Source organism: Pleurodeles waltl, chromosome 7 (assembly GCF_031143425.1).
Source record: "Pleurodeles waltl isolate 20211129_DDA chromosome 7, aPleWal1.hap1.20221129, whole genome shotgun sequence".
NCBI classification, from domain to species: domain Eukaryota; kingdom Metazoa; phylum Chordata; class Amphibia; order Caudata; family Salamandridae; genus Pleurodeles; species Pleurodeles waltl.
In genome coordinates this window covers 431032237-431059343 of record NC_090446.1, presented here as the reverse complement: position 1 = coordinate 431059343, position 27107 = coordinate 431032237, and the positions used below count along the sequence as shown (strand labels likewise).

The 27107-nt window shown below is 47.7% G+C and overlaps 1 protein-coding gene across 1 annotated transcript in view; it reads right to left on the bottom strand.

Annotated features, from left to right (window-relative positions):
* LOC138304146 (uncharacterized) overlaps positions 1-27107 on the bottom strand; it is a 621705-nt gene that overhangs the window by 226559 nt on the left and 368039 nt on the right. Inside the window, exon 6 of the mRNA XM_069243948.1 lies at positions 6531-6899. Within this exon, the coding sequence (XP_069100049.1) occupies positions 6531-6899 (369 nt within the window). The remainder of the gene's footprint in view (positions 1-6530; positions 6900-27107) is intronic.

The window sequence follows — 27107 nt, the reverse complement described above, 5'->3', positions numbered from 1 at the left end:
AGAATCCTGGACACAAGTCGGGTTTCCAAGGGCAGGAGTGTGCCAATAATTACTCTCCTTACCCACCCAGAATAGACTTAACTTTTTGTCCAGTCTTGATGCTAATCATTGACTCTCTTAAGACTAACACTCCATTCCATGCAGGGACTGTTCTCACAGAGAGAATGGTAAGTATTATTATTTCTATGAAGGATGCAATGCCTATTGCTGTTACAGAGGTCCAGTTATTTAAAAAAGCTGTTGACTTAGTAACAACTTTGTGGCCAGACTTACTTCAACCTGAAGAGGTTCCTCTTTATTTTTAAAGATATGATTGTGGAATATAGCTGGAGATATAGACATATTTTGTAGTAATTGTATTTTTATTAGCATTTGTGATGTTTTTAATTTGCACAATACCTAGTTAATGGACCTCTGTTCGCTTGATGGATACAATATCTTCTTTTTGCCAGCTGTTACAGGGAGATGAGGGTAATACATCTTGTGGTTTATTCAGCATGGTTTCGGTAATTTTGCCATGCACATGCCACCCTATAATGAAGAATGCATGCAATATGCTATCAATGAATCTTCGATCCAATAACAGGGTTTATTATTTAGTAGTAAAGTACTACCGGAGTCCTTTGAGGGGGATTAATTCCTCATTCTTGCTGGACCTTTCTCAATGCTTAGATCATGTCTTTTCTACCCTGAAAGTCGACGTCCTAGTGAGGCTAAGCGTAATTCATTTGGGCGATAAGAACAAGCATATCAGTCAGGGCATAAAGTTATGCACGAGTAAGGATATATAGGTTTAGGTTTACCTATGTCTTGAGGGAGATTGTAGAAAGGGGACAGCTTCAAACCGACTGTCTTGTACAAAACATTAAGCTATTTCATCAAATTCTGATTGGCCAGTACACTCTACAATCAGGGATGAGAAGAAGGAGCAGCATTTAAAAAAATGTTTTTTCACCCCTGCTTGTACACAGCACAGAGAACTTTACCTGCCCTGACTTCCGACAAAAAAAAAAAGTATAATCCTGCACTTGGTGGCAGCAGCAGTAGGTCAACGAAGAAAGCTGAGTGGTGGAGGTATGGTACTTTATCAGACTCTGATTGACTATTTCCCCCGACAAACAGGGGTAAGATGCATAAGCAGCGCAATAACGACTCACAAATTGCATGCAAAGTGCTTCAAGTGTTTTCTGCTGTCCCATCTGGCCAGCAGGGAGTAGGACAGTACCCCCACTAAACAATTTCAACATGGCTGAGGCTGATCTGTCTTCAATAGCTACTAACTTTAGTGCAATACAATCTACCGCTATCACGCAGCAGGGCTGAAGGCTCTCCTTATCACTTTGAATGATACAGGTAATTAGCACCATTATCTCAAATCTGCTCACGTTTGGTGCCTCTCAGTGAAGGAAAAGCGTAAAGCCATTACGAAATGATGACACTGTTTGAATGAAAGCTGCATGCGTGGAGAACATGCTCCGCTGCTCCATGGTAATAAACTATGATTCCCAAAAGGCCTTAAATTCCTGCATGTTTCCAGAGACACTTTGACTATCTTGGATTCCTGAGTGTAACTTTCTTGTTGTACACAATGTCTTTTGCTAGGCAGTCATGCTACAATGGTACTGCATCCAGGACTTCATCCCATGGATTCTGGATTCCCCTCGCAGAGACCCAGTGGTTCTTAAAAGATTGTTTGCATCGCCCACACTATATCACCAAAAAATACCCTTCAGGTGTTTTGTTAATTAAAACACACTTTTAACTATTCTCTTGAATATTTATCTGAACTGTTAAAACATAGTTTATACTTCAATAAGGGATTACAGAGAAGTATTTTGAAGCTGTGCTGTTGATGTAAATTAACTCTGAATCTTTCTCTTGAATATTTATCTGAGCTGATAAGACTGTGGTTATATTCTACTAAGGTACACTATGAAGGAGAGAAGGACTCCTAAACTGGAACTGGAGTATGCATTTTGAAATGTCATGTGTAGGGTTTTAGAATTTTAGTGAGCATCTACCGTTTTTAAGGTTGAGGGACAACAGGGTATTAACAGTATTGTTTATCTTTCCAGTTGTACATAAGTCAAGCAGAAAGTATAACTCATATTTCACAAGTAATCAGTGATGACACTTAAAAAATAACCAAAACAAGTGGATCAATATAAATATTTGGGATCTGGCTCTTTAAACAATGAAGACACCATCAGCATTTAACCTTAATCAACATGTAAAATAATTCTCTTATATAACAATGTAATCAGCAGTTTACAAATGGCATATAATTCGTTATCTCCAATGTATCAGAAGATAAATGCAAAATTGTTTCCAAGTGTTGTTTATGGCATTCAAGGTTTCCCATCAAATAAATTAGTTGGTTAGAACTCGCACAGAGTAAAGTATTCCATTCTCTATTGGGTCACCAGCACAGTTAAGATTAGAATTCAATCTGGTATAACAAGATTTAGCCTTAATTGCTGAAGTTGTGGTATAGACTAAGAGATACTGGTCTTGGCAAATTAAAACCCCTTGTAGGGAAAGAAGTATAATTAGCCAGAAAGAAAATACATGGGCATGAATTCTCTGAATATACAAAAGTACTGGAATAATCATTAACATTTAATCAACTTAAAAAGCTCCTCCGTGAACAAATAAAATATCTTTAACTTCATCAAGATGTAGCTGCTTCCTTAAATGGAAACATGTCTATCTAAGTGAAACCCATATCATAAAGCAAAGACACGATTATCACATTGATGTCTTTCTTATTGAATTTTATTTTTACAAAAAATGTACAGATAAAATTTGGTACATTTTGGGGGTCATTCTGACCTTGGCGGTCCATGACCGCCATGGCGGAGTGCGGCGGAAGCACCGCCAACAGGCTGGCGGTGCTTCCTGGGCGATTCTGACCGCGGCGGTAAAGCCGCGGTCGGAAAAGGGGAGCCGGCAGTTTCCCGCCGGTTTCCCGACGGTTTCCCGCTGACCCAGGGAACCCGCCATGGCGGCGCTGCTAGCAGCACCGCCATGGGGATTCCGATCCCCTTACCGCCAGCCTGTTTCTGGCGGTGTCCACTGCCGGAACCAGGATGGCGGGAACGGCTGCCGTGGGGCCCCTGGGGGCCCCTGCACTGCCCATGCTACTGGCATGGGCAGTGCAGGGGCCCCCTAACAGGGTCCCACAAAGATTTTCACTGTCTGCTTAGCAGACAGTGAAAATCGCGACGGGTGCCACTGCACCCGTCGCACCCCTTCAACTCCGCCGGCTCCATTCCGAGCCGGCTTCATTGTTGAAGGGGCTGTCCCGCTGGGCGGGCCGGCCGGCGGTCTTCTGGCGGTCGCCCGCCGGCCCAGCGGGAAAGCCGGAATGACCGCCGCGGTCTTTTGACCGCTGTGCGGTCTTTCGGCGGGAACTGCTTGGCGGGCGGCGACCGCCGACCGCCGCGGTCAGAATGACCGCCTTTATTTCCGAAAGGTTGTCCAATACTAATGAACAAGTACTACAATGAAATAGAGACTTTGGGGGGTTAAGAATTAAGGTCTATATTTATACTTTCTGACGCAAACCAGCGCTGGTTTGCGTCAAAAAATTTACCGCCGGCTAACGCCATTCCTACTCGCCATGCGTGCGCCTTATTTAAGGATTGACGTTAGCCGGGGCTGCGGGCTGGTCACAGTAAAAAACAAATTACTCAAACCAGGCAGCACCGGCGTAGGGGAAAATGGGGGTTGTGCGTCACAAAATGATGCAAGTCAGGTTTGAGTAAAAAATCGTGGCTCAGACCAGACTTGCGCCATTTTTTTACACACAACCCCCATTGAAATGACTCCTGTCTTAGCAAAGACAGGAGTCAGGCCCCCTTGCCCAATGGCCATGCCCAGGAGACTTCTGTCCCCTGGGCATGGCCTTTGGGCACAGTGGCATGTAGGGGGGGGCAAATTAGGCCCCCCTATGCTACTTAAAAAAAAAAAAATCATACTTACCTCAACTTACCTGCACTTACCTGGAATGGGTCCCCCCATCAATGGGTGTCCTCCTGGGGTGGTAGAGTGTGGCAGGGGATGTCCCTGGGGGCAGGGAAGGGCACCTCTGGACTGCTTCCATGGTCAGAGACCATGGAAGTGAGCCCACAGGTCCCTTAACGCCTGCCCTCACCCAGGTGTTAAAAAACGGCGCACATCAGGCTGTGCGCCGTTTTTTAAGGCCCGCCCCTCCTGTGCGTCAAAATGATGCAGGAGTATAAATAAGGTGCACATGCCATAAAGTCATTTTTTGGACGGGAACGCCTACCTTGCATGTCATTAACGCAAGGCGGTTCCCGCATCCAAAAAATGACGCACACAGAGGTTTTTTGATGTCTGTGGGGTCAGGCGCCATAGTTTTAATATGGGGCAAGGTTTGCACCGAATGTGCGTCAAAATTTTTGACGCACATTCGGCGCAAACAGAGTATAAATATGCCCCTAAATGCCAAATGTCTTTGTCATCAACTACTAGATAATCTGAAAAAATGCCTATGTCTGATATTAGATAAACAGAGATTTTGGTAATGTGCAGCAGCCATGAAATAAGTCTTTGAAAGTAATGAAAGTAAGGAATCACAACTGTAGGTAAGATTTGCTGCAACAATTTTGATAGTGGAAAATAAAATAACCTTCATCGCTTTAACTAGTGAAGAGATCGTAGGCCCTTCAGAAACTCTCAGCTGTGATTACCATGTTTTTAACTTCTGCATAAAGGGCCAGCAGATTATGGATAGAAAGATACCATTGTTTTAATGTATTTTTATGCAAAAATGCATTTAATTAACTATATAAATAAACAATTTATTTTGGTTTGATTTGGGATTTCCTCAGCATTTCCTTACAGATGTAAGTTGCTTAGCTGTTCTGGCTGCCCTTACAACTTTTACGGAAGGGATTTGCCTTGCACTCTAAATTATACGATACTTTTTAGACACGTTCCTATGTTTATCCAGTCGTTTTAGGTTATTAAAATTCAGTTTAGCAACCATAATCTATTGTTCATGGTAATGGCCGTAGTGCAAACCCTAAATGTACATCCTTCTTGAGGTCACAGCCTCTATTTGAAACGCCCTGTACTGATAGAAGGAGGCTGTCTTCAGTGCAAGTTGACCCTGATGATCACACAAATAGCATAGTGAGAGAGGTTTTAATACCATTTCTGTATTATGTAGATCCTATTTTGATGGATTGGGAGACCATAGATGAATTCCAGAATATTACAGGTTTGATTTTACAATCACTTAAGGGCCAACATGGACCACAAATAAAGGAGCCCCAGCTGCTTTAAGGCTACTTCCAGGAAAACCACAAAAGAACTATGGAATGTAATAAAGGTTTGCTCGCAGGGTGATGTGGGATACTTACAAAAATACCATTTTAGGCAGCCCACACAGGCATTAAAGCATGTTGTTCAAAGCGGATGACTTTCATAGTCAATTACTTTGGAAATTAATAGCAAATAACTGAAGGTGCTGGCTCTGACAATTTAAAAATGTCTAAGCTTTAACAAAGAAGAACAAGGAGGATAGCTCACAGCCCTTTTACCTTAGGGAAACAATAACAATTTACCCTGGTCAGGTTAAGTTTATTAAAAACAGCTCTGCAGTTCTGAGCTGATGCCCAATGGAGTCGCAGTATACAATCATGAGTACAATATTTCTCTCTTGGACCAAATGTCGACTACTTCTTTGAGACGCTGAGACCTCTCTATCTTTACAACCATCTAAAGAATTAGGAATAGTGGCGAGCTTACACTTGGATACTTCACTCAAGAGCCTTTGGCAGATCCAGATTGACATAGGAGTCAAAGATGGAACACTGCCCCTTTACAGAAGCTGCATACTACCATGCAATCAATGATTTCTTATGATTGTAGGGGAGAATGCACCCGTGTAATTAGACTATGAGTTTGTCCTTTCCCCTTTCCTCTTCACCTCTATGCAGAACCCCTGGTTGAATAACACAGGTCAATTCCTCTAATATCTCTATAATTAGTGTTAGATGTTTCCTTTACTACTATCTACAGACACAGCTATTGTTATTTCTGTGACAGAGATTGGTCTGGAACATCCAGTTGAACCTTCAATGGAGCCAGCCATGCTGGGGGCTCTGATGGCCAATAAATTCAGCGGACTGTAACATTATATATACATAATTAAACTGGTATTAAATAGCTGGAAAAGAATGAACAGAGAAGGGGTATAGATCATTACAGACAACTACTCTGCCCATGCTTGCATGATACAACACTACAGCTCTAACTGTTGGGCTATTCCTTTATGGGGCTATAAGATGAAATGTACGCATCGCCATCCTCAATGTAGCATAACCATAACCAATGACCCAGCGCCAGACTCAGTGTAACTGAGTCATAACAAATGTACCCATCGCCAGGCCCAATGTAGCTAAACCATAACAAATGTACCCAGAACCAGGTTGGCTGGAAGGAGCGGAAACAAACATATTGAGACGCAAGCCCAATGCAGACAATAGTATCAGGCTTACCCATCACAACGCCTGCCCGAGACTTTTCAGCAAGCACCTTGTCAGCACTAAGGAACCTGCAGATGAACTCAGCACCGTCATCCTCACTTTTGGATACCTGGAAGACCAGCGAGGACGAGAAACTCCTCTTCACACCACACAATCCACCCTTCACCAAGGTACTTCTGCATGAGTAGCGGTTACGGTTCACCAACTCTGTGTAATCCTCAGACCAGCGGTTCACTTTGGTCTCTCGAATCTCCTGCTCCTGGCCAAGCCTCTTGATCACCCACACAGCCATGATATTGCCTGGCACCCGGCCCTTCATCTGGCAGTCCAAGGTAACAATGCCGCCATCAATCCAGTCATTCAGGGACACAATGTCCCCCACTGCAGGAGGGAAAGCAGGGAGAAACAAGAGCAGGGTGAGGTGGGATAAGACCATAGTATAGAGCAGAACTCACCATGGACCCCATGTAAAAAATGGCAATATTGCATTTCAGAACACGCACAGCACACAGCGCCAATGCGAATATCGCATTTCAGCACACACACACAGCGCCAGTTCTTATAGTAACCACAGACTCCCATGAACCAGAAGGCTCCTCTGCATACTTCTAAAATGAAAGATATTGGCCCTCATTACAACCCTGGCGGTCAAAGACCGCCAGGGCAGTTTTGACAGAAGCACCGCCAACAGGCTGGTGGTGCTTCACATGGGATTCCGCTGCGGTCGCACTGCCGGGACCAGCGGTTTCCCGCCACATTGGTCCCAGCGGTTGTTATCCCCCTGGGCAGTGCTGTTTGCAGCGCTGCCCAGGGGATTACGAGTCCCCCTCCCGCCAGCCTTTTCATGGCGGTATGAACTGCCATGAAAAGACTGGCGTAAAGGGGAGTCGCGGGCCCCCTGCCATGGCCCCATGGAGCTTTTCACTGTCTGCATAGCAGACAGTGAAAAACGTGATATGTGCAACTGCACCCGTCACACCGCCGCAAAACCGCTGGCTCCATTTGGAGCCGGCTCCCGTGTTGCGCCCGAGATTCCTGCTGGGCCGGCAGGCGGAAACTAGGTTTCTCCCCGCCGGCCCAGCGGGGATCTCCAAATAGACACTGCGGGAGTGCGGTGGCATTGGCGGCAGCGCAGCGGTTTCATCTTGGCGGGCGGCAAAGTTGAAATGAGGGCCATTGTCTTTTAACCATGAAGCCACTGTTCAGATTCAGATATCATCACAAAAAACATTTATAATAAAATACATTTAAACGTTTTCTGCCATGCCCGCAAAATGTTAACTTTTACACGTCTCTACCTGGACCCATGTGCTTCATATCAGATGCTCTTAAAAAATTTAATAAATCAGTCCTTAAGTCACAGAGGCCTGTCCCATATTATCTTGACCTAAACCAACCTCCTTAACTTCCTTAGAGAAACCCTTAAAATCTTGTATAAAAATTCCAAACTATCTGCAACACATACATTCTTTCTTTATTCCACAAAGCCTAAGTCCTGAATCTTTGCTCAAAGTTATTAATTATGTGTCTGACGCAATGTCATGCACCTCATCCTGTAAAAGGTGCACAGCAACAATGCTGGCAATGGTTATTAGGTTTTTGTGACTCTGTCGAACATCTGAAGTGCAATTCAATATCTGCCACCATGTTAATCCATGGCAAAATCTATTTATGGTCCGCAGACAGTGGGGACACAATGTCACCATCACTTGTTTGCGATTCATGAAATGTAATCTGTAACACATATATCGATTACTTACATGTGTGCATGCATTATTGTACACTTAGTTTAAGTGAAACAAGTGATTTCCATGTTTGTTTAACTTTAAATAGTGCATAGGCATCTTAACATTGACAAGAGTTGGCCTAGGCATCTTACTCCATTTTAAAAAGTAAACATTGCTTTTCTATTTGTTGTGAATAATTTGTTCTCTTCGTTTCAGGCACCAGAGTCGACATGTCCTTGTTAAAAACTGTTTCTGTTAGTTTATTGTGTAAAGGGCATATGTTTTACAAATAATGTGTTAACAAATGTTTCTCCGCACTTGCACAGGATGGGAGGCAGAGGAAGTGAATACTCCTCTGTGCAACAGTAGAAGAAACTGGCATTGTATTATCTATGGTAAGGAGGCTGACACCAAGTACAGAGACAACACTGGGTTTTGATTGGTTCTTACTTGATGGGAACCTGTAGGATGTATCATTTAGATGGAATTTCATGTTTTAACTGTGTGAAACCTGTTAGCTAGTTAGTACACTTGCCTAAGTCCACATTTGCAGGTGGACGTTTCATCCCCTCTCTTGAGACACAGAAAGTCATAGATGCCATACTGCAGGAATTCAGGAGCCATGCTGTCAAGCTCAGCGAGGGAAGGTTGGGATGAAATACCTTCCCCTCTGATTTGTGGAGAAGATCAGGTCTGTACGGAAGCCCCCTGTGAGGCTTTTCTGATAGGTGGAGGAGATCCGTGTACCACCATTGATGGGGCATTCCAGGGCTATTAGTATCATCCTGGTTTTGGCCCTGTAGAATTTATTGATCACTGTGGGAATTAGGGAGATAGGAGGAAAAGCGTAGAGAAATGTTTCCCACCAGTCTATCAATAGGGCATTCCACTTTGTCCCTGGTCATTAAAACCTGGATGCGAAGTCTCAGCATTTTTTGTTGTTATCGTCGGCAAACAGGTCTATCTGAGGATACCCCCATTGTTGAAAAATGTCTCTTGCGGTGGGTGCAGCAGCACTACACAGGGCACTACACAGGGGCCCCTGCACTGCCCATGCCAAGTGCATGGGCAGTGCATGGGTCCCCGGGGGAGGGGATTTACATGTAACTTATCCTTCTCTTCCAGCAGATCCTCATCAATAGTCATAAGCACTGACTAGATTCGCAAGCCCATCCCACATTTCTGCGGGGAAAGAGGTGGAAGCACAAGCAGTTTACTTGTTTTAATAAAACAAATTTCTTAAAGAAGCCTGACCCACTTGAGTGTCTGTCTTAACATCTGAATCTAGACAGTAATGCCTTGTAAAAGTATGTACCAATCTCCATGATGCAGCTTTGCAGATTTTGGAGATGAGCACATTCTTCAGAAGGGCTGTCGTTGCTGCTTTGCCCCTTGTCAAATGGGCTTTAGGTCTGGCAGTCAATTGTTTGTTAGCCAATTGGTAAGCAAATACAATACATGAGACTATCCACCTGGAAATAGTTTGCTTTGAGGCAGCTATGCCCATTCTCATGGGGCCATAGTTTATGAATAATTGATCAGATTGTCTGATATCTTTAGTCTTATCAAGATAAACCTTTAACACTCTTTTTAGATCTAGGGAGTGCAAAGATCTCTCTGCTGGCATAGATGGTTTGGGAAAGAATGTTGGAAGATAGATGGTCTGATTAATATGAAAGTCAGACACTACTTTAGGTAAGAACCCAGAATGGGTTTTTATAACCACCCTGTTATCATGAAATACTGTGTAGGGTTCTTTTGAACAGAGAGCCTGAAATTTGCTGACTCTCCTGGCTGAAGTAATAGCAACAAGAAAATCTGTCTTCCATGTAAGATGTTGCAAAGAGGCTTCCTGTATAGGCTCAAAGGGTGGACCCATGAGGTTAGACAAGACCACGTTTAATTCCCACTGAGGGGAATGTGTACGAACTGGTGGAAATACTTTTCTTAAGCCCTCTAGAAAATCTTTAACCACTGGCATTGTAAAGAATGACGCCTCGCGATTTCCTGTAAGCAGTAATGGCTGAAAAATTTACCTTAACTGACGAAAACCGCAACCTTGATTTTGCAAGGTGAAGGAGGTAGGGTAAAATAACCTCTTCTTGAGCCAGAATTGGAATGGAGCAGTTCTGGATACACCACATGTAGAATCTTTTCCACTTGAATGAATAAGAGCGCCAAGTTGAAGGTCTTTTGGACTCCTTTAGAATATTCATGCATTCCTGTGAGAGGCCTAGATGGCCATACTTCAGGAATTCAGGAGCCATGCTGTCAAGCTCAGCGAGGGAAGGTTGGGATGAAATACCTTCCCTCTGATTTGTGGAGAAGATCAGGTCTGTACGGAAGCCTTCTGTGAGGCTTTTCTGATAGGTGGAGGAGATACGTGTACCACCATGGACGGGGCCATACCAGGGCTATTAGTATCATCCTGGTTTTGGCCCTGTAGAATTTGTGGATCACTGTGGGAATTAGGGAGATAGGAGGAAAAGCGTGGAGAAATGTCTCTCACCAGTGTATCAATAGGACATTCCCCTTGGCCCTGGTCAGTAAAACCTGGAAGCGAAGTCTCAGCATTTTGATTTGTTATCGTCGGCAAACAGGTCTATCTGAGGATACCCCCATGGTTGAAAAATGTCTCTTACGACGTTGTCATGAAACACCCAGTCGTGTGAGTCTGAAAAGCTTCGACTGAGGGAGTCCGCTCATGTGTTCTGGGCTCCTGGAGGGTGAACGGCTGTGATCGACAGCCTCCTTCCTAGTAGCCAATGCCAGATGGTCTGTGACTCTAGAGACAGAGGGCGAAATCGAGTGCCCCCCTGTTTGTTCAGATAGTACATCAAGGTTGTGTTGTCTATTTGGACTAAGATGGAGTTGTCCTTGATGGATGGATAAAAGGACTTGAGGGCTAGATGAACTGTCCCCAACTCTAGCAGGTTGATGTGGTATTGCTGCTCCTTGCCTGACCACAATCCTTGGGCTTGGTGAGAGGTATGTGTGTGCCCCCCAGCCCTGACGCAATGCATCTGTTACCCGTGTTTGATTAGGAATGCTCTGATGAAAAGGGACTCCTACCAACAAATGTTTTCAATTAATCCACCATCGTAGTGAGTTTTTTGCCGCTGGTAGGAAAATTATTCTGCGGTCCCATTTGTCTGCCAATTGGCTCCACTGATCCTCCAGGTTCTCTTGAAGAGGTCTCATGTGTAACCTGGCATTCATAACCATGAAAATGCAGGAGGCCATGAAACCTAGGAGTGACCTTTGGTCGTAGAGTGTGAAGGATGATGTAACACTTCTGAGCTATTGATAATAGCGTCTCCTCCAAAGGATACACTTTTTGGAGTTTAGTATCCAGTGTTACTCCTAAGTAGTGCAGCCTCTGTGTTGGGGTCTGTATAGACTTTTGTAGATTTACTTGAAGACCAAGGGTTATGAAGGTATTCAAAGTGATTTTGAGATGTTGCATCATCTGAATTGAAGTGCTGCCTTTCAGTAGCCAATTGTCGAGGTATGGGTAAAGAAAAACCTTTTTGTTCCTCAAGTGTGCTGCTACTATTACTACATAGTAGGAAAATGTACACGGGCTGATTTCAGCCAAAGGGTAGTACCCTGTATTGGTAAAGGTGGGTTGCAACTATGAAGTGAAGGAATTTGCAGTGTTTCACTGCCACTGGTATGTGAAAATATGCATCCTGTAGATTTATGGAACACATCCAGTCCCCTTTATGGAGCTGGGGAAGATTTGATAAAGGGCAGGCATTCTGAATTTTTCTTTTTGAATGTACTTATTGAGATGTCCCATATATAAAATAAGTCTGAAGGCTCTGTCTGGGCCTTTGTTTTGTCCCAGAACATAGCAGGGGTACACTCCTTTTCCTCTCTGCGAAGGCGGAACTTCTTTGACAGCCCTTTTTTATGGAGGGACACTCATTTATATAGTTTGTAGTACTTCCCCCCCCCTGGAGTGGGTGACAGGATCAGGGGAAGCGAGTCCTCATTGTTTCCCTGATGTTTTGGTTGCTGACTGATTTTGTGTGTGTGTTCCCTGTCCTGTTGTTTGTTTTCGGAACTGGTAGAAAGGTCGTCTTTGCCTTTGCTGTTGCCTTTGGCCCAGTGAGGGGTTTGAACCCTCTGCTGGTATGGACGTCTATCATAAGGTCTATATCTTCTGCAGTATTCCTTGTGCTTTTCTAGACCCATGGCCTTGAGTGTATCCAATTCACACTTCACTTTGGCCATTTCTTCATCTGTGTGGGCCCCAAATAGAAAATTCCCAGTGAATGTGAGATTCACAATGCAATGTTATGCCTCTGGTTTGAGTCATGTTAGGTGGAGCCAAGATGATCGTCTTGCATATATACAATACGCATATCCATGAGCAGCTAGATCAGAGGCATCTGTTGCCGTGCTGATTACTTGATTGGCTACTAGGCCTCCTTCCTGTAGGATTTCTTGAAAATCCTGTCTGTCTTCTCTAGACAGCTTATCGACAAACCTGTTTAGATAATCCCAGAGAGATCAGTCATATTTTCAAAAAAGTACAGATGCACTAGATACCTTCATAAAGGAAGCAGAGGTACCACAGATCTTTCTTCCCAACAAGTCCAGATGCTTTCTTTCCTTGTCCAGAGGAACTGTTGATGAAGACGCCACTGAATGGGTTTTCCTGGCTGCAGCAAGAATTACAGAATCCGGTGGAGGATCGGTTCTGAGAAATAAAGGGTCCTGGTCTGGGAACTTGTATTTCTTTAGAATTCTTGACTGTGCTTCATGTAAGTTTGCTGGTGTGAGAAAAGTGTCCATGAATGGTTGCAAATGTCCAAGAACCAGAGGAAGAAGCTGCCTTGAAGAGGAGCGACAGTGCAATGTTTCAAATATTACAGGCGATGATGCTGCAGGTTCAGGGAGGTCTATATTAAGCCTATGAGCTCCTCTAACCAACACTTCATTGAAGGTGTTTATTTTGTCCACTGGAGAGACTCTCACCGGAGGAGTGTCTGTTAACATGGTCTTTAGTAGAAGACGTAGATGCAGTAGATCAGGAAGATGATCTGTGCCTTTGGTGATAGGATCAAGAGGTCCGAGATCTTGACCTTGGTCTAGATGCTTGTGGCGATCTACTCCTTGTGCGTGAACCTTTTTTGCGGTGCGGGGTGACCTATAGAAGATGGTGCTGTCACCCACTTGGCTGGCGGCATTTGTGATGGTGTCCTTGGAAGGGATGCTGAGGAGGAATACATCCGTGAATATTGTGAGTCTGGAGATTGATGTACAGAGCTCTTGCCCGGGCTTTCCAACCACTGTGGTGAAAGATTTATAGGAGAGACTTGCCCAGACTGTGATGAGGCACTGGAGGACACAATAGATGATAGATGACCTACTTGGTATGGATGTTAGAGGGTCATGGGTTTGAGGCACCGACATCGTTAAAGTAGTAGCAGGAGAAGTTGTCTTTTGATGTGCCACAGTTGGTCGATGTTGTGGAGAATGTGAACGGTCTTGTTTCGACATCAAAGTTTGTTTAGACGTTGACCGAATAGGTGAGGTGTGTCTCTACATCAAACCATGATGGAATGTCGTTGACGGAGACCGTTCATGTCTTGATGTTGAGTGTCTTGACAGTGAATGTCTTGAAGGTGAATGTCTTAACGTTGAGTGTTCTGCCACCGGTAGTCTGTGTCTCGACTTCAAAAGCCATCTCGTTACCATTGATGGAGACATCGATCTTTGCCTTGATGTCAATGTGTATGACATTGATTGCTTCCACGCCAATGCGTCATGGTATGCCCTTGACAGATTATCAGCACGTCGGTGCTGGCTCGATGTCAAGAGGTGGATGACCGCTGACGGAGACTTGTCCTTCGAAGTCAACTGTGTCTTCGACGTCATGCCCGTTGATGTCACATGTGTCGCTGTTTACAGAGGAGTGCTTCTCGACATCGGTTGACGACGTTGATGCAACAACGACAGAACTGAAGACGCTGACGGGGAACAACCAGGTATTTTCCTACCTCCTGAGGTAGATCTTGCTCGCCGTTTGTCTGTAACCCTTTTTTCTCAGGAGGCCTTCTTATGAAGAGAAGTGGATGTAGTTTTCTCCCTCTCTTGTAGGCATTGGAGCCGAATCCTTTCTCTGTCTTTCAATGTTCTTTTTGAAAGATTCTGGCAGTGGTTACAGGTCTCAGGACATTGGCTTTGAGGTAAGCACACTAATTTAGAGTGTGGATCAGTTTGAGCCTTCTTTTTACCACAAGAAGGGCATTTTACAAAAAGGGAAAGCATGTTCTTCAGGGAAAAGGAATAGTTACTTACCTGTAACTCCAGTTCTCTCGTAGGGGTATTTCCATGATAGTCATAAGCGTTGAATAGTTCCGCCCACCTGCGGGGATCCCAGGGCACTTTTTCCAATATAACTTCTTAAGTCTTCATGTTCCCCTTACTTCAGGAAGGCCTGCAGAGTCACTTAAGAATGTCCATGGGGGCGAGGTCTGGCCACATAGCTTGATGGCTGCCTGATCCCTTCGCTCCACAGGGTGGCTGGGCCGGGCTGCGGGCGGGAGCGCAGCGGGGGCACGAACATCTCCCCCCGGGGGTGTGAGGTCGTCTTGACGGTGTCGGAACGGTGTCCCTTGAGGAGTGTCGCGGAGCAGGGGCTCCACAGAAATCGGTGCAGAGGCACAGCGGCCCGGGAGAGGACCTGAAGCTACAGCCTCTGGCAGCGCCAAGACCCGACGCCATTACAGGGTTGCGGTGCGGCCCGGGAGCAGCGGTGACATCCCGGAGCCCCTTCTTCCCTAGACCCCGGATCACCACACCCCTCGCCAATGCGCTCATCACCCCCCCTCCACCTGACTGCTGGGGAGCTGCGCGAGGCGGGGAAGGGAGGGAGCTCCGTGAGACCGGAGCAACAACGCCCTCAGAATTGGAGCCAGCCACAAGAAGAAGAAGAGGACATAATACTACCCCCACAAGAGGAGGTGGTAACGAGCACTGGTAGGAGCCCCGTGAGGGGCTGGGGCCCTAAGGATAAGCAAAAATAAGGAAAAATAAGGAGCAATAAGAAGACTAAGGAAAATAAGGGAAAAATAGGGAAGATAAGGAAGAATAAGGGAAAATAAGGAAAACAAGGGAGAAGGAGGAGACGAGACCTTGCCTTTGCCTTTTTCTCACACTGGGAGCCTCCCTACTCCTCCCCTGTACACACCTGCCTCCCTCCCCACCCTCCCCCCTCCCCACACACTCAGTTGATCAGGAGGGGGGGCAGCGACCCAGGGAATCAGTGACATATCTGGGGCCACGACGGAGACCGAAGAGACCGGTCAGCCTACTGGACCTTGGTTGCCTGCCCCCTCCCCCACACAACACGCCCTGAGAAGAAAGAGAGCCCTGGAGAAACTAACAGCATACGAGAGCCGGCGCCTATCATCACGAGCTGACTGACACCCTCACTGGGCTGCCAGCTGAACTTCATCCCCGTCCTGCTATCCCGCTAGCCCGTTATTCTGGTTCAATACCTGGGGGACTCACTATGCATCAAAGTGAGGTGGGCACCTGTGCTACTCATGCTGCAGAGACCTACAGGGGGCGGACCCCACCACAATAAAGAAGGAGCCCGGCACCCCACTCACCCTCTGGAGTGTCCTCTCCCACCCTCCGGTCTGCAGTTTTCTCCCACTGCTGAAGCGCGGGTGACGCAACGGCACCCGAGGGGACTGAACCATTCATCGGCCAAACCACGACAAGGTTGAGGATCCTTCCAACCTATCCCTTCTTATATCCTCCAATCGTCCCCCATCCACGCGAAGTGGGACCAACCGCAGCTTTGGGAGGGGGCCTCTGATACTTCTGATCCCCCCTTTCCCATCCCCCTACGCGGTCATCTTGAAGTCCCACGACGACGACCGGAGATGCCAGGCGGACGGTCGTCCCACAAGACTATGGGCAAGCCGGCGAGACAGTTACTTTTCTCTGAGGCCTTACTCCAGAAGAAGGGGACTCCCCCGCAGACAGCGGCGCAGCCCTCTACCACATATCAAGAGATGGCGAACCCGACCCAGGAGCCCTCAATGGACCGTATCCTTCAGGAAATTTCAGCAGTTGGCTGTAGATTAGAGAGGATGGATAACGCAATGGTTTCAATGGCGGCAGAAACGAAATCCATCCATACGGAAATCGCAAGCTTTCAGACACGCGTCCTGGGATTAGAACAGAGAGTGTCGAAAGTAGAGGCCCACGCTTCTTCTTTCCAGGACAGAGATCAGGAACTCCTCTTCCTTCGTAGCAAATTAACGGACTTGGAAGACAGGAGCCGAAGAGACAATGTTCGTTTCATAGGATTTCCTGAAAAAATCGAGGGGGAGGACCTCCACAGATTCCTACGAGACACTGCCTAGGCTGACCAACACTGTCGTTGAACCACCCCTGGAGTTTCAAAGAGCCCATAAACCCCACCACCGGAGAACTGGTACGGACGCTCGACCCCGACCGATCATAGCCTGTCTTCTTCGCCATACACAGGCCCGTCAACTCATACAGAAAGCACGTACCCAAGGTCCTTGTCAGCTAGACAGACACACAATTCGAATACCGGTGGATTTCTCCAACCAGCGACCGTCGTAGGGCATTCCTGGCCCTCCGCCCACGATTGCGCCAGCTGGAAGTGAAGTATGGCCTGTTGGACACGGCGAGAATGTGGATAACTAAAAACGGCATATCCAAAGACTTCTACGACCCGGAAGACTTGCGTTCCTTCTTGGATGGTTTGTCCCTCACGGATTCTTCCACCTTGACTCCACACCGAGATATGATGGCTACAGATCAAAACACTCCCTCACAAGACCTTGCCCCAGGAGGGTCAGGGTCGACCATCAATCTGTTATCCCCTGCCCCAGGGGGCGAGACCTGGAGAGACTCCTTCACAGCCACGATGATAGGGGACAGATGCTGCATGCGGTGGCGCTCCATACACAGGTGGCGGACAGAGACAAATCCCGCTCCCCTTTAAAACCCGTAGCGGAGACCACCTAAACCTGCCCTATCCTCTGGGACAGTTGGAACTGAGAACATTGAGACCATTACTTCTCCGTGGCCTGAAACAGCAGACCCTCTACTGACCCGTCAATTGGCTGAGTACAGCTCTTTTCATTTTTATATATTGTTAATTGTTTTTTCTCCTTATGATACCCTTGTTATTCTTGCCAAGCAAAGTTTTCTGCATTCACCAAATGAAGGCCAAGCAGAATTGACTTGTTTAACCTGGTAAAGAATGCTTACACCATGCTGGGTCTGACGACCTGTGGGACAACTCACGCTCTTTAAGCCTTATGACCCTGCAATGGTTTTATCGATATAGTTGTTAATACAGTGAGGAATGCAGTGCAGATTGAGTATTTCCTATGGTCATGTCTCCTTTTTCCCATAGCCCCTGTGCTGATTTTCACTTCTTTTCTCTCTTTAAATTTAGGCATAGTTACTTGTGTCTCACCCCGCCATTCTCCCCCTCCTCTCCTCCCCTCCCCCCCAGGTGGGCTTATCTCCCGGCGCCGCGGCGCTGCATCGTCTTACCCCCCACCCTCCAACATCAAGTCGAACTATGCCTCTTCTTGCGACACATCCCCCCCCCCCGGAGGGAACCCGACCCGACATCGGGACTATGGGAAACTGGTATCAATGGACACAGCAATCCTGCTCTGCACCTCCTCCCCTGGCCACGGCCCAGCCGGCCTTGCCTCGCGTTAGGACTAGTGCAATATGGGTATAGACCCGCAGATTAAAGTTTAGGTTTTCTGGGGCTTTGGTTTCCTCCACGCTCCTCCTCCTTCCTCTTCCTTCTTTCTTTATCTTTGTCTTCCTTTCTATCTTTTCTTATTTTTAATTTCGTATTCTCTATCTATTTTTTTTTGCTTCTCCTCCCCCCTTCTCACATTTCTTCTACATCCTTATTTCCTGCCTCACGCTCGCTCCACCCCTTCCCCTTCCCGGTGTCTCCCCCCCATTTCGTCCCTTTTTCCTTCCACTATCCCCCTCCATACTCTACCGACCCACTCCACCCTAAATTATACAACATCCTGCGCCGTCTATACTTTGCCCCTTGCACTCCTGCTCTCTCTCTATATAGCTCTCGCTCTTCCGCCCCTCATAGCTTCCTTCCATGGCTGGACACGCGCATACCCTGCCTGCCCCGTTACGGATTGCCTCGTGGAACGTCAATGTTCTTACCCACTTCATTAAATGGAAGAAAATACTCTCGTACCTTAACACCAAACGAGTGGACATAGCCCTCCTCCAGGAAACTCACCTGACTAAACTCGAATCTGATAAACTACGAAGGGACTGGGTAGGGACCGAGCGAACCAGCTGTAGCACTCCCCCGCTGGAGGATCAGAGCACAGTGCCACGGAAATGTGCGACTATGATATTACTGAGAAGAAGCTGGCCCTTGATAGTTACCAAATTATGGGCCGATCAGGAGGGATAATACGTATTTGCCAAACTAAAGCTGGGAGGCACTTCGGTATGCGTGGGCTCAGTCTACGCACCAATAGGCCCTAAAAGACAATTTTTCTTTCGCATCAACCGTCTCCTAACAGAGATCGGGGCAGCCCGGTACATCATTGGCGGGGACTGGAACCTGACCTGAGATGCTGTACTAGACAGGACAGGGCCTTTGGACACTATCAGTAACGGAGATAGGGCCTTGCAGTCCGATGTAATGCACGACAACGGCCTGGTGGAACCATGGAGGCTGATGCACCCGAGTGATAGAGAGTATACCTTTTTATCCCCGGTTCACGGTACCCAGTCCTGACTGGACTATTTTCTTGTTTTGCACAACCTCGTAGCACAAACCCAAGATTCCCGCATACTGAGTGGGGTCCTGTCAGACCATTCCCCAATCTTATTAACCCTTCAGTTGGTTATAGTGTCCCCAGGCCACAAACCGTGGCGCTACGCTACCCAATGCTACCGAACCCCTCAGGGAAAGGCGCAGCTGCAAGCACACACATCCACATATATCCGAGACAATCTTGGGTCAGTGGCATCCAAAAGGATACTCTGGGCCGCGGCCAAAGCAACAATACGTGGTCAGATGATGTGCGATGTCGCACTGGCAAATAAAGAAAGGGCAGACAAATGACCTTAGAGACCGATATTACACGCCCGACGCAACGCTATACAACCCATCCCTCCCTTCCCACCGGCAGAGACCTGGAGAGGGCCCGTATGGCTCTGAACGAATTCTTTACTTCTCAGGCGGAATATGTGCTGCAGCGCCTGCAGGGACGTCATTATGAGCAGGGGGAGAAGGACGGCTGCCTCCTGGCCGCACAACTTCGTCAAAGAGAGGCGGCCCTTGCCATACCGGCTATCGGGCTCAGTCGGGAGAGATCCTCACACACCCGCAGAACATAGTGGACGAATTTGCAACCTTCTATCGTCGTCTCTATACCTCGGAATTACAGTCCTCCCACGCCCAAATAGAGGCTTTTCTCAGTACTGTCACCTTGCCCTCCCTTTCCGATGAAGGCCGAGAACTGCTAAGGGGAGATATAACCCGCCAAGAAATTGTACAGGTTGTCTCCGGTCTCCCGTATCACAAATCACCAGGTGAAGATGGATTCCCTTCGTAATTCTATAAATGGAGAGGGGAGGAGACGCTTGATGTTCTGCATGAAGCGCTGGACCAAGCCTGTCAGACTAACTCGCTGGGCGCGATCTCCAACTCCATCGTGATCGCTGTTATACCAAAACCGGGCCGGGACCCTCTGCCCTGCGGCAGCTACCGGCCAATATCCCTCCTGAACGGTGATATAAAAATATTGGCCAGCGTCTTAGCGGCCCATTTACGCAGGGTCATTACGGCCCTTATACACCAGTCGCAGGTCGGCTTTGTGCCGGGCCGCAGCTCGCGGAATCACCTTCGTACATTGTGTCATGCCCTCTGGGGGGTCCGGAATATGCCTGAGGCCCCCTGAGCACTGTCCCGCGACGCTGAAAAAGCATTTGACCTTATAGAATGGTCATACCTTTTTGCAACGTTAACAAAATTCGGTCTGGGCGATCGATTTATTTCCAAAGTACATCTGTTGTATGACCGACCCACTGCATGGGTCAATTGTGGAGGCTTCCTCTCAGACCCTTTCCCTGTTGGCAGAGGAACAAGGCAAGGCTGCCCGCTCTCCCCCTTTCTGTTTCTACTGGCACTTGAGCCGCTGGCGGCTACCATTCAGGTATCCCCTGGGATAACGGGCATCCCACTTCCGGGCGACGTCACCTCTAAGCTCTACCTGTATGCTGATGATATCCTGCTTACCTTAACAGACCTGGATCGCTCACTGCCCGACCTAATGGCAATCATAGAGAACTTCGCTCCCCTATCGGGATATCGGGTAAACTGGGGAAGGAGCGAAGCCCTCCCGCTATCGCGTGAGACGACGAAATCAGCGATTTTGGGCTTCCCCTTCCACTGGACCCCGAAACCTAAGGATCCTGGTCAACAGCGGCCTGGAACGCATGACGGCGGACAACCTAGACCGTCTCATGGCCCAAATGAGACTCGATTTTGCCAAACGGACGCAGCTTGGCCTCTCCATGTGGGGCAGCCTGCAGGCGGTGCGCATGGTCACAGTCCCGCGTTTCACATACGTACTGGGTCTTCTTCCTCTTCAGATACCTCTATCCACGTTGAGGTCGGTGGACACCGCCATCAGGGCCTTTTTGTATGGGGAACTACACGCCCCCGCTTAGCATCGGCCAAGCTTATAGCACACAGGTCACACGGCGGAATGGGACTCCCTTCGGTGGAACACTATGCTATAGCCCTACATCTTTCACCAGTGGCTGCCACTCTGAATAGTCCTGCAGAATCGCCCCAATGGGTATCAGTGGAGAGGGAATTGCTCTCCCACAGGGGAGGCCTTAATGGACTGTACCGCAGGACCACTGACCCCCACGACGACCTGAACCCTATCCTGAAGGCGACGAGCGTAGCATGGAGGAGGGCTCATCGTCTTTTAGGGGTTCACCCCTCCCTCCACACCCGAGCTCCCCTATGGCATAACGACAGTATACACGTGGGGGGTGCAGCCCTGAACTGGTCGCATTGGAGAGACGCCGGTATAACTAGCCTAAACCAGATACTGGAGACCAGCAGGCTCAAACCCTTCACTAGCTTGGTGGAGAAATTCCATCTCCACCCCACGCAGAAATATTTACAACTCCAGAATTATATGCGTCAAAATCCTGACACTATCCATTGGGGACTGCAACCCTCACCCATAATTGCCTACCTGAAGACATGGGGGAAACATAAAGGTGTCATGGCTGGCTTGTATGAAGTCCTTGTCAGCCACCTATTCTCTCAACCTGTTTTGGACAAGCTGCGTCTGCAATGGCAAACCCGTCTCCAACTGACTTTTGAGGAGGAGGACTGGGCAGACACGGTGGAAGCGCTGGATAGAGGGACCTGCGATGCTCGCCTAAAGATCTGCCTTTTCAAGATTCTACACAATTGGTACTGGAGCCTGATGAAGTTACATAGGGCCGGCCTCCTCCTGCATGCGTCGTGCTGGCGTTGTACGGAGCCTTGTTGTGACCTGCTTCACGTGCTCGGCAGCTGCCCATCGGTGCAACCCTTATGGAAGGCGGTGGAGCATGTCCTGGCAGACTCTATGCTGCTCCCAACCCCCTTGCCCCCTGCGTTGCTCATACTACATGATATGACCCCTCTCCCGGCCTTATCACGACCACAAAAAAGACTCTTACACACAGCCTTGGCAACTGCCAAAATATGCATCCTTCGACACTGGAGGTCCGCGACGCCACCCACGCCCGAGGAATGGACTATGGCTATGTTTAACATTGCCGCGCATCAGAGAGTCATCTATAATCTTCAAGATCAGGCTGCCATCTTTGCTCAGGTATGGGCCCCCTTCCTCCCTGATGTTTTATCGACAGCATAGCCGGTGCTGCTGCTCACCAGCCGGCCCCATGCATATGCCTTCCGCTCCCCTTCTCTTTCTCCTATTACCCTTCCCTCCTCCCTCCTTACTTCCTCCCCCACCCACAACCCTCCTATTCCAATTTTCTTATTCTCTAGCATCTCATATTACCCCCCTCCTTGGTTTCTCTAGCCCTGGGATCATTACACCTGATTGGATTTCGCACCACCTCCCACACCCCCTCCCTACTCCCTCCCTCCTGTCTACCTATCTTTTCTTTGTCATCCCTCCTCCCCCCGTCCCCCTTCTCTGATGCCAGGTATTCCCCCCCCACTCATCCAATTCCTCTCTCTTTTTTTCTCCTCTCCTTCTCTTCTCGTTTTCTTTTCTCTCATCTCTCTTTCTTCTTTCTTTTCTTTTCCTCTCCCTTCCCTCCTTTCTCCTCTCTCCCCGCTTCTTCTTCATTGTATTATCTCTCATATCCTCTCCCTTCCCTCCCTTCTCTCCCTACCCCTTGTTTAACAATCTAAGGCATAGTCATGCCACTCTCATACCATCCTTACTACCACACCCCTTACTATTGCAATACCCGATCAATAGGGAACAACTTCTATTATTCCCACTTACACTGTCTCAGATAGTCCCCGCTACTACCAGAAAAATCACAACTATGACGGATACAAACCTATCTCCCTAATCCAATCAAGTCAGGGAGAAGACGATAAACAGAGACGTTAGGTTCAAAACGGGCAGACAAACAAACTCCGGAAAATTGTCTGAAACCGCCAGCTGATTCTCTCTACCCCCTTCCCCTTCCCCCTCCCCTTCTATCAGCAGACATCTGTAAGATCTACAATCCCCTGACCATCCCTACCCCTTCCCCTCCCATCACTCCCCATACCCCCATTTCCCATTCCACTTCCCTCCCCCTCCCAGCACGTGTTGGTATTCCCGGATTTGTTGATTTTTAGCGATTGCCTTTGATGTCATCATTGTTATTAGTGTTATTAGAAGCATCATCTCTGCCATTACCACTATTGTTCTCATTCACTACTCCTTCTTGTTGGTCTCTATTGCTAGTTCTCCGCCATCCCCTCCCTTCTTTTCTTTCTCTTTCTTCTTTCTTCCTTCTCCCCCCCCCAATAAATGTTAGGATCCACAATCATTGAAACGTGTGCCATGTACCTATAGATGTATCTTAGACGACCCCTTTGTGCTCCCCTAAGAACATGTTATTCTTGAACTGCTGTTTTATCATTTAATTCACGTGGACTAACTTTTCTTTTTGCCTTGTAAGGTTGTAATATGTCACATTGTATTGGCTTGGCATACTCTTGTTAAATGCAATAAAAAACTACAACACAAAAAAAGAATGTCTATATGCAGCCTAAAGGAAAGGCTACAGTGTCCAAAATGCTTCATCCAGTTTGCTTTAAAAAGGGCAAAGTTAAGGCACATGCATTCAAATGCATGAATGAGTTGAAAATTTAGCAGAATAATCCTTCACAAACCTTTTTATATTGCAAAACAATGATGAAGGCATGCAGGACAGTGTAGCCCATAGGCTGCCATTATCAATGAAGAAAAAGGAGACTGTGACTTTAAGAACAGCCAGTCCTCCAGTATCCCATCATGCCTAGAGAGAGGCAGTTACCTCAGTTCTTTTTGTAGGCACTCCTAGATGAGAGTAATGATAAGCCTGAGATATTTTGTCTACTCCACCAGGGAGGAGGGAGGGTTGCTTATGACTATCATCGAATTACCCCTACGAGAGAACTGGAGTTACAGGTAAGAAACTATTCCTTCTCTCGTAGGGGACTTCCATGTATAGTTATAAGCGTTTAATAGAATAGGAAGCCCATCCCATAAACAGCGGAGGAGTAGACAGAACAATAATGAAATATGCTGTCAAGCAAACAGGTTCCTGGGAGAAGCCTCTCCTACTTGAGCAACTGTCCTGGCATCAGAGTCAAGACAGTAATGTTTAGTGAACGTGTGGACAGACCTCCAAGTCGCAGCTCTACAGATGTCTGCTAAGGGAACATTCCTCATCAAGGCAGTCGTGGCAGACTTGCCTCTGGTAGAATGTGCTCTTAGTCTGCCAGCTAGGGTTTTGTTAGCTAGTTGGTAGCAAAACAGAATACAGGAGACAATTCATCTAGAGATTGATTGTTTGGAGGTGGCCAGACCGGTGCAAACTGGACCATAATTAACAAACAATTGTGGAGATTTTCGAATAGATCGAATAGATCTGGTTTTATCAAAGTAGAATTTTAAAACCCTCTTTACGGATAGAGAGTGGAGAGCCCGCTCTGCAGAAGTAGATGGGTTTTGAAAGAAAGTTGGCAAGGAAATCAAACGGTTGACATGAAAATCAGAGATAACCTTGGACAGGAATTTAGGATGAGTTCGCATGACTACCTTGGAGGAGTGGAATACTGTGTAAGAGCCGTGAGGACAGAGAGCCTGAATCTCGCTAAACCTTCGTGTTGATGTAATTGCCACAAGGAAAGCAGTTTTCCAAGTTCGGTATTGGAGTGATGCTTTCTGTATGGGCTCAAATGGATTTTGCCTGAGGTGCAAAAGGACCACATTAAGCTCTCCACAGTGGAGAAGGGCGCCTAATTGGAGAAAAGACCTTCTTTAATCCTTCTAAGAAATCTTTGATGACTGGTATCCTAAAGAAAGAGGTTTGCAAAGGACCTTTTCTATAAGCAGTCAGAGCTGCCAGATGGACCCTAACTGAAGAGAGTTGCAGACCTGAATTAGCCAGGTGTTACCGGTATGGAAGAATGACATCTTCCTGGCAAGATGTAGGGAATATCATTTTGGAAGAACATCAGATGCAGAATCTATTCCATTTGAAGGAACATGCCGTACGGGGGTGGCAGTTTCGCCTCTTTTAGGATTTCCATACAATCCTGAAAAAGATTTAGGTGTCCATACTGTACTAACTCAGGAGCCATGCAGCCATACTCATGGAGGAGAGCTTGGGGTGTCTCATCTGCCCTCCAAATTTCGTTAGGAGGTCTGGCCTGCATGGCAGCCTGAGATGTGGTCGGAGCGGTGAAGGAGGTCCGGGAACCACCACTGCCTAGGACATGCTGGTGTAATGAGGATCATTCTGGCTGAAGTCATTGAGAGTTTGTGAAGGACTGCTGGGATCAGCGGAATTGGTGGAAAGGTGTACAGAAATTAGTTGGACCAGTCTATCCACAGAGCATTTCCCAACGATTCTGGATGGTAAAACATGGCAGCAAAGTCGCTGCATTTTCTGTTTTCCTCTTTGGCGAAGAGGTCGATAGAAGGTGTGCCTCACAAACGGAAGATATCTTGAACGACATCTTTGTTGAGCACCCACTCGTGGTTCTCTTTGAGAACCCTGCTGAGGGCATCCACTTGTACATTTTGAGCACCTGGAAGGTGAGTTGATACTATGTTCAACCTCCTGGCTAGGAGCCAGTGCCATTTTGTCTGGGCCTCTTGAGACAAGACTCTGGATCTGCTTACCCCCTGCCTGTTCAGGTAATACATGGTGGTTGTATTGTCTGTCTGGACAAGCAGGGTGTCAGTGGTGAAGGATGGGAGAAATGCCTTGAGAGGTAGGTGCAACGCACGGAGCTCGAGGAGATTGATGTGGTATGACGTCTCTTTGGGAGACCAGAGGCCTTGTGTTTGTAGGTGACCCGTATGGGCTCTCCATCCGAGGAGAGAGGCATCTGTCACAATAGTCTGTGCTGGAGGCTGTGGACGGAAAGGCATCCCTTGTAAGAGATTGGCTGGAGAACACCACCAAGCGAGGGATCTGATTGCATGGGTGGACAGAAAGATTCGGTCTTCCCAGTTTCCAGAAAGTTGATTGGTGGTCCTCCAGACACTCCTGAAGAGGTCGCATGTGGAGGCAAGCGTTGGGTGTCAGAAAGATACAGGAGGACTGGAAGCCTAGAAGAGAGGAGACTGTGCGCACTGATGGGTGATGCATAGTTTGGAGTGCTCATAGTTCTGAAGAATGGATAAGCGTCGTTCCTCTGAAGGACACACTTTTGCCTGTAGTGTGTCTATGGTAGCTAAGTAGTGCAGTTTCTGGACAGAAACTGTCGTGGATTTGAGATAGTTGACATGGATCCCTAGCCGATAAAGGAAATTGCATGTCCATTCGAAGTGCAGTTGGGCTTCTGCACAGGTGGATGCCTTGATTAGCCAGTCGTCCAGATATCGGTAGAGGAAGATTCAGGGGGTGATTCTGACCCCGGCGGTCAGAGACCGCCGGGGCCAGGGTCGGCGGAAGCACCGCCGACAGGCCGGCGGTGCCCCGCAGGGCATTCTGACTGCGGCGGTTTGGCCGCGGTCAGATACGGAAAACCGGCGGTCTCCCGCCGGTTTTCCGCTGCCCATGTGAATCCTCCATGGCGGCGGAGCGCGCTCCGCCGCCATGGGGATTCTGACACCCCCTACAGGATGGCGGTAGGGGGTGCCGCAGGGGCCCCCGTAAGAGGGCCCCACTTAGTATTTCAGTGTCTGCTATGCAGACACTGAAATACGCGACGGGTGCCACTGCACCCGTCGCACCTTCCCACTCCGCCGGCTCAATTCTGAGCCGCCGTCCTCGTGGGAAGGATGATTTACCCTGGGCTGGCGGGCGGCCTTTTGGCGGTCGCCCGCCAGCCCAGGGCAAATCCCAAAATACCCTCAGCGGTCTTTCGACCGCGGAGCGGTATTTTGGTGGGGGAAGACTGGCGGGCGGCCTCCGCCGCCCGCCAGACTTAGAATGACCCCCTCAGTGTCTTCGAAGATGTGCTGCCACCACAGCCATACACTTGGAGAAAGTTCTGGGTGCTGACTTGAAACCAAATGGTAGGACAGTGTATTGGAAGTGATCTTGTCCCACAACAAATCTTAGGAACTTCATATGCTTTTTTACG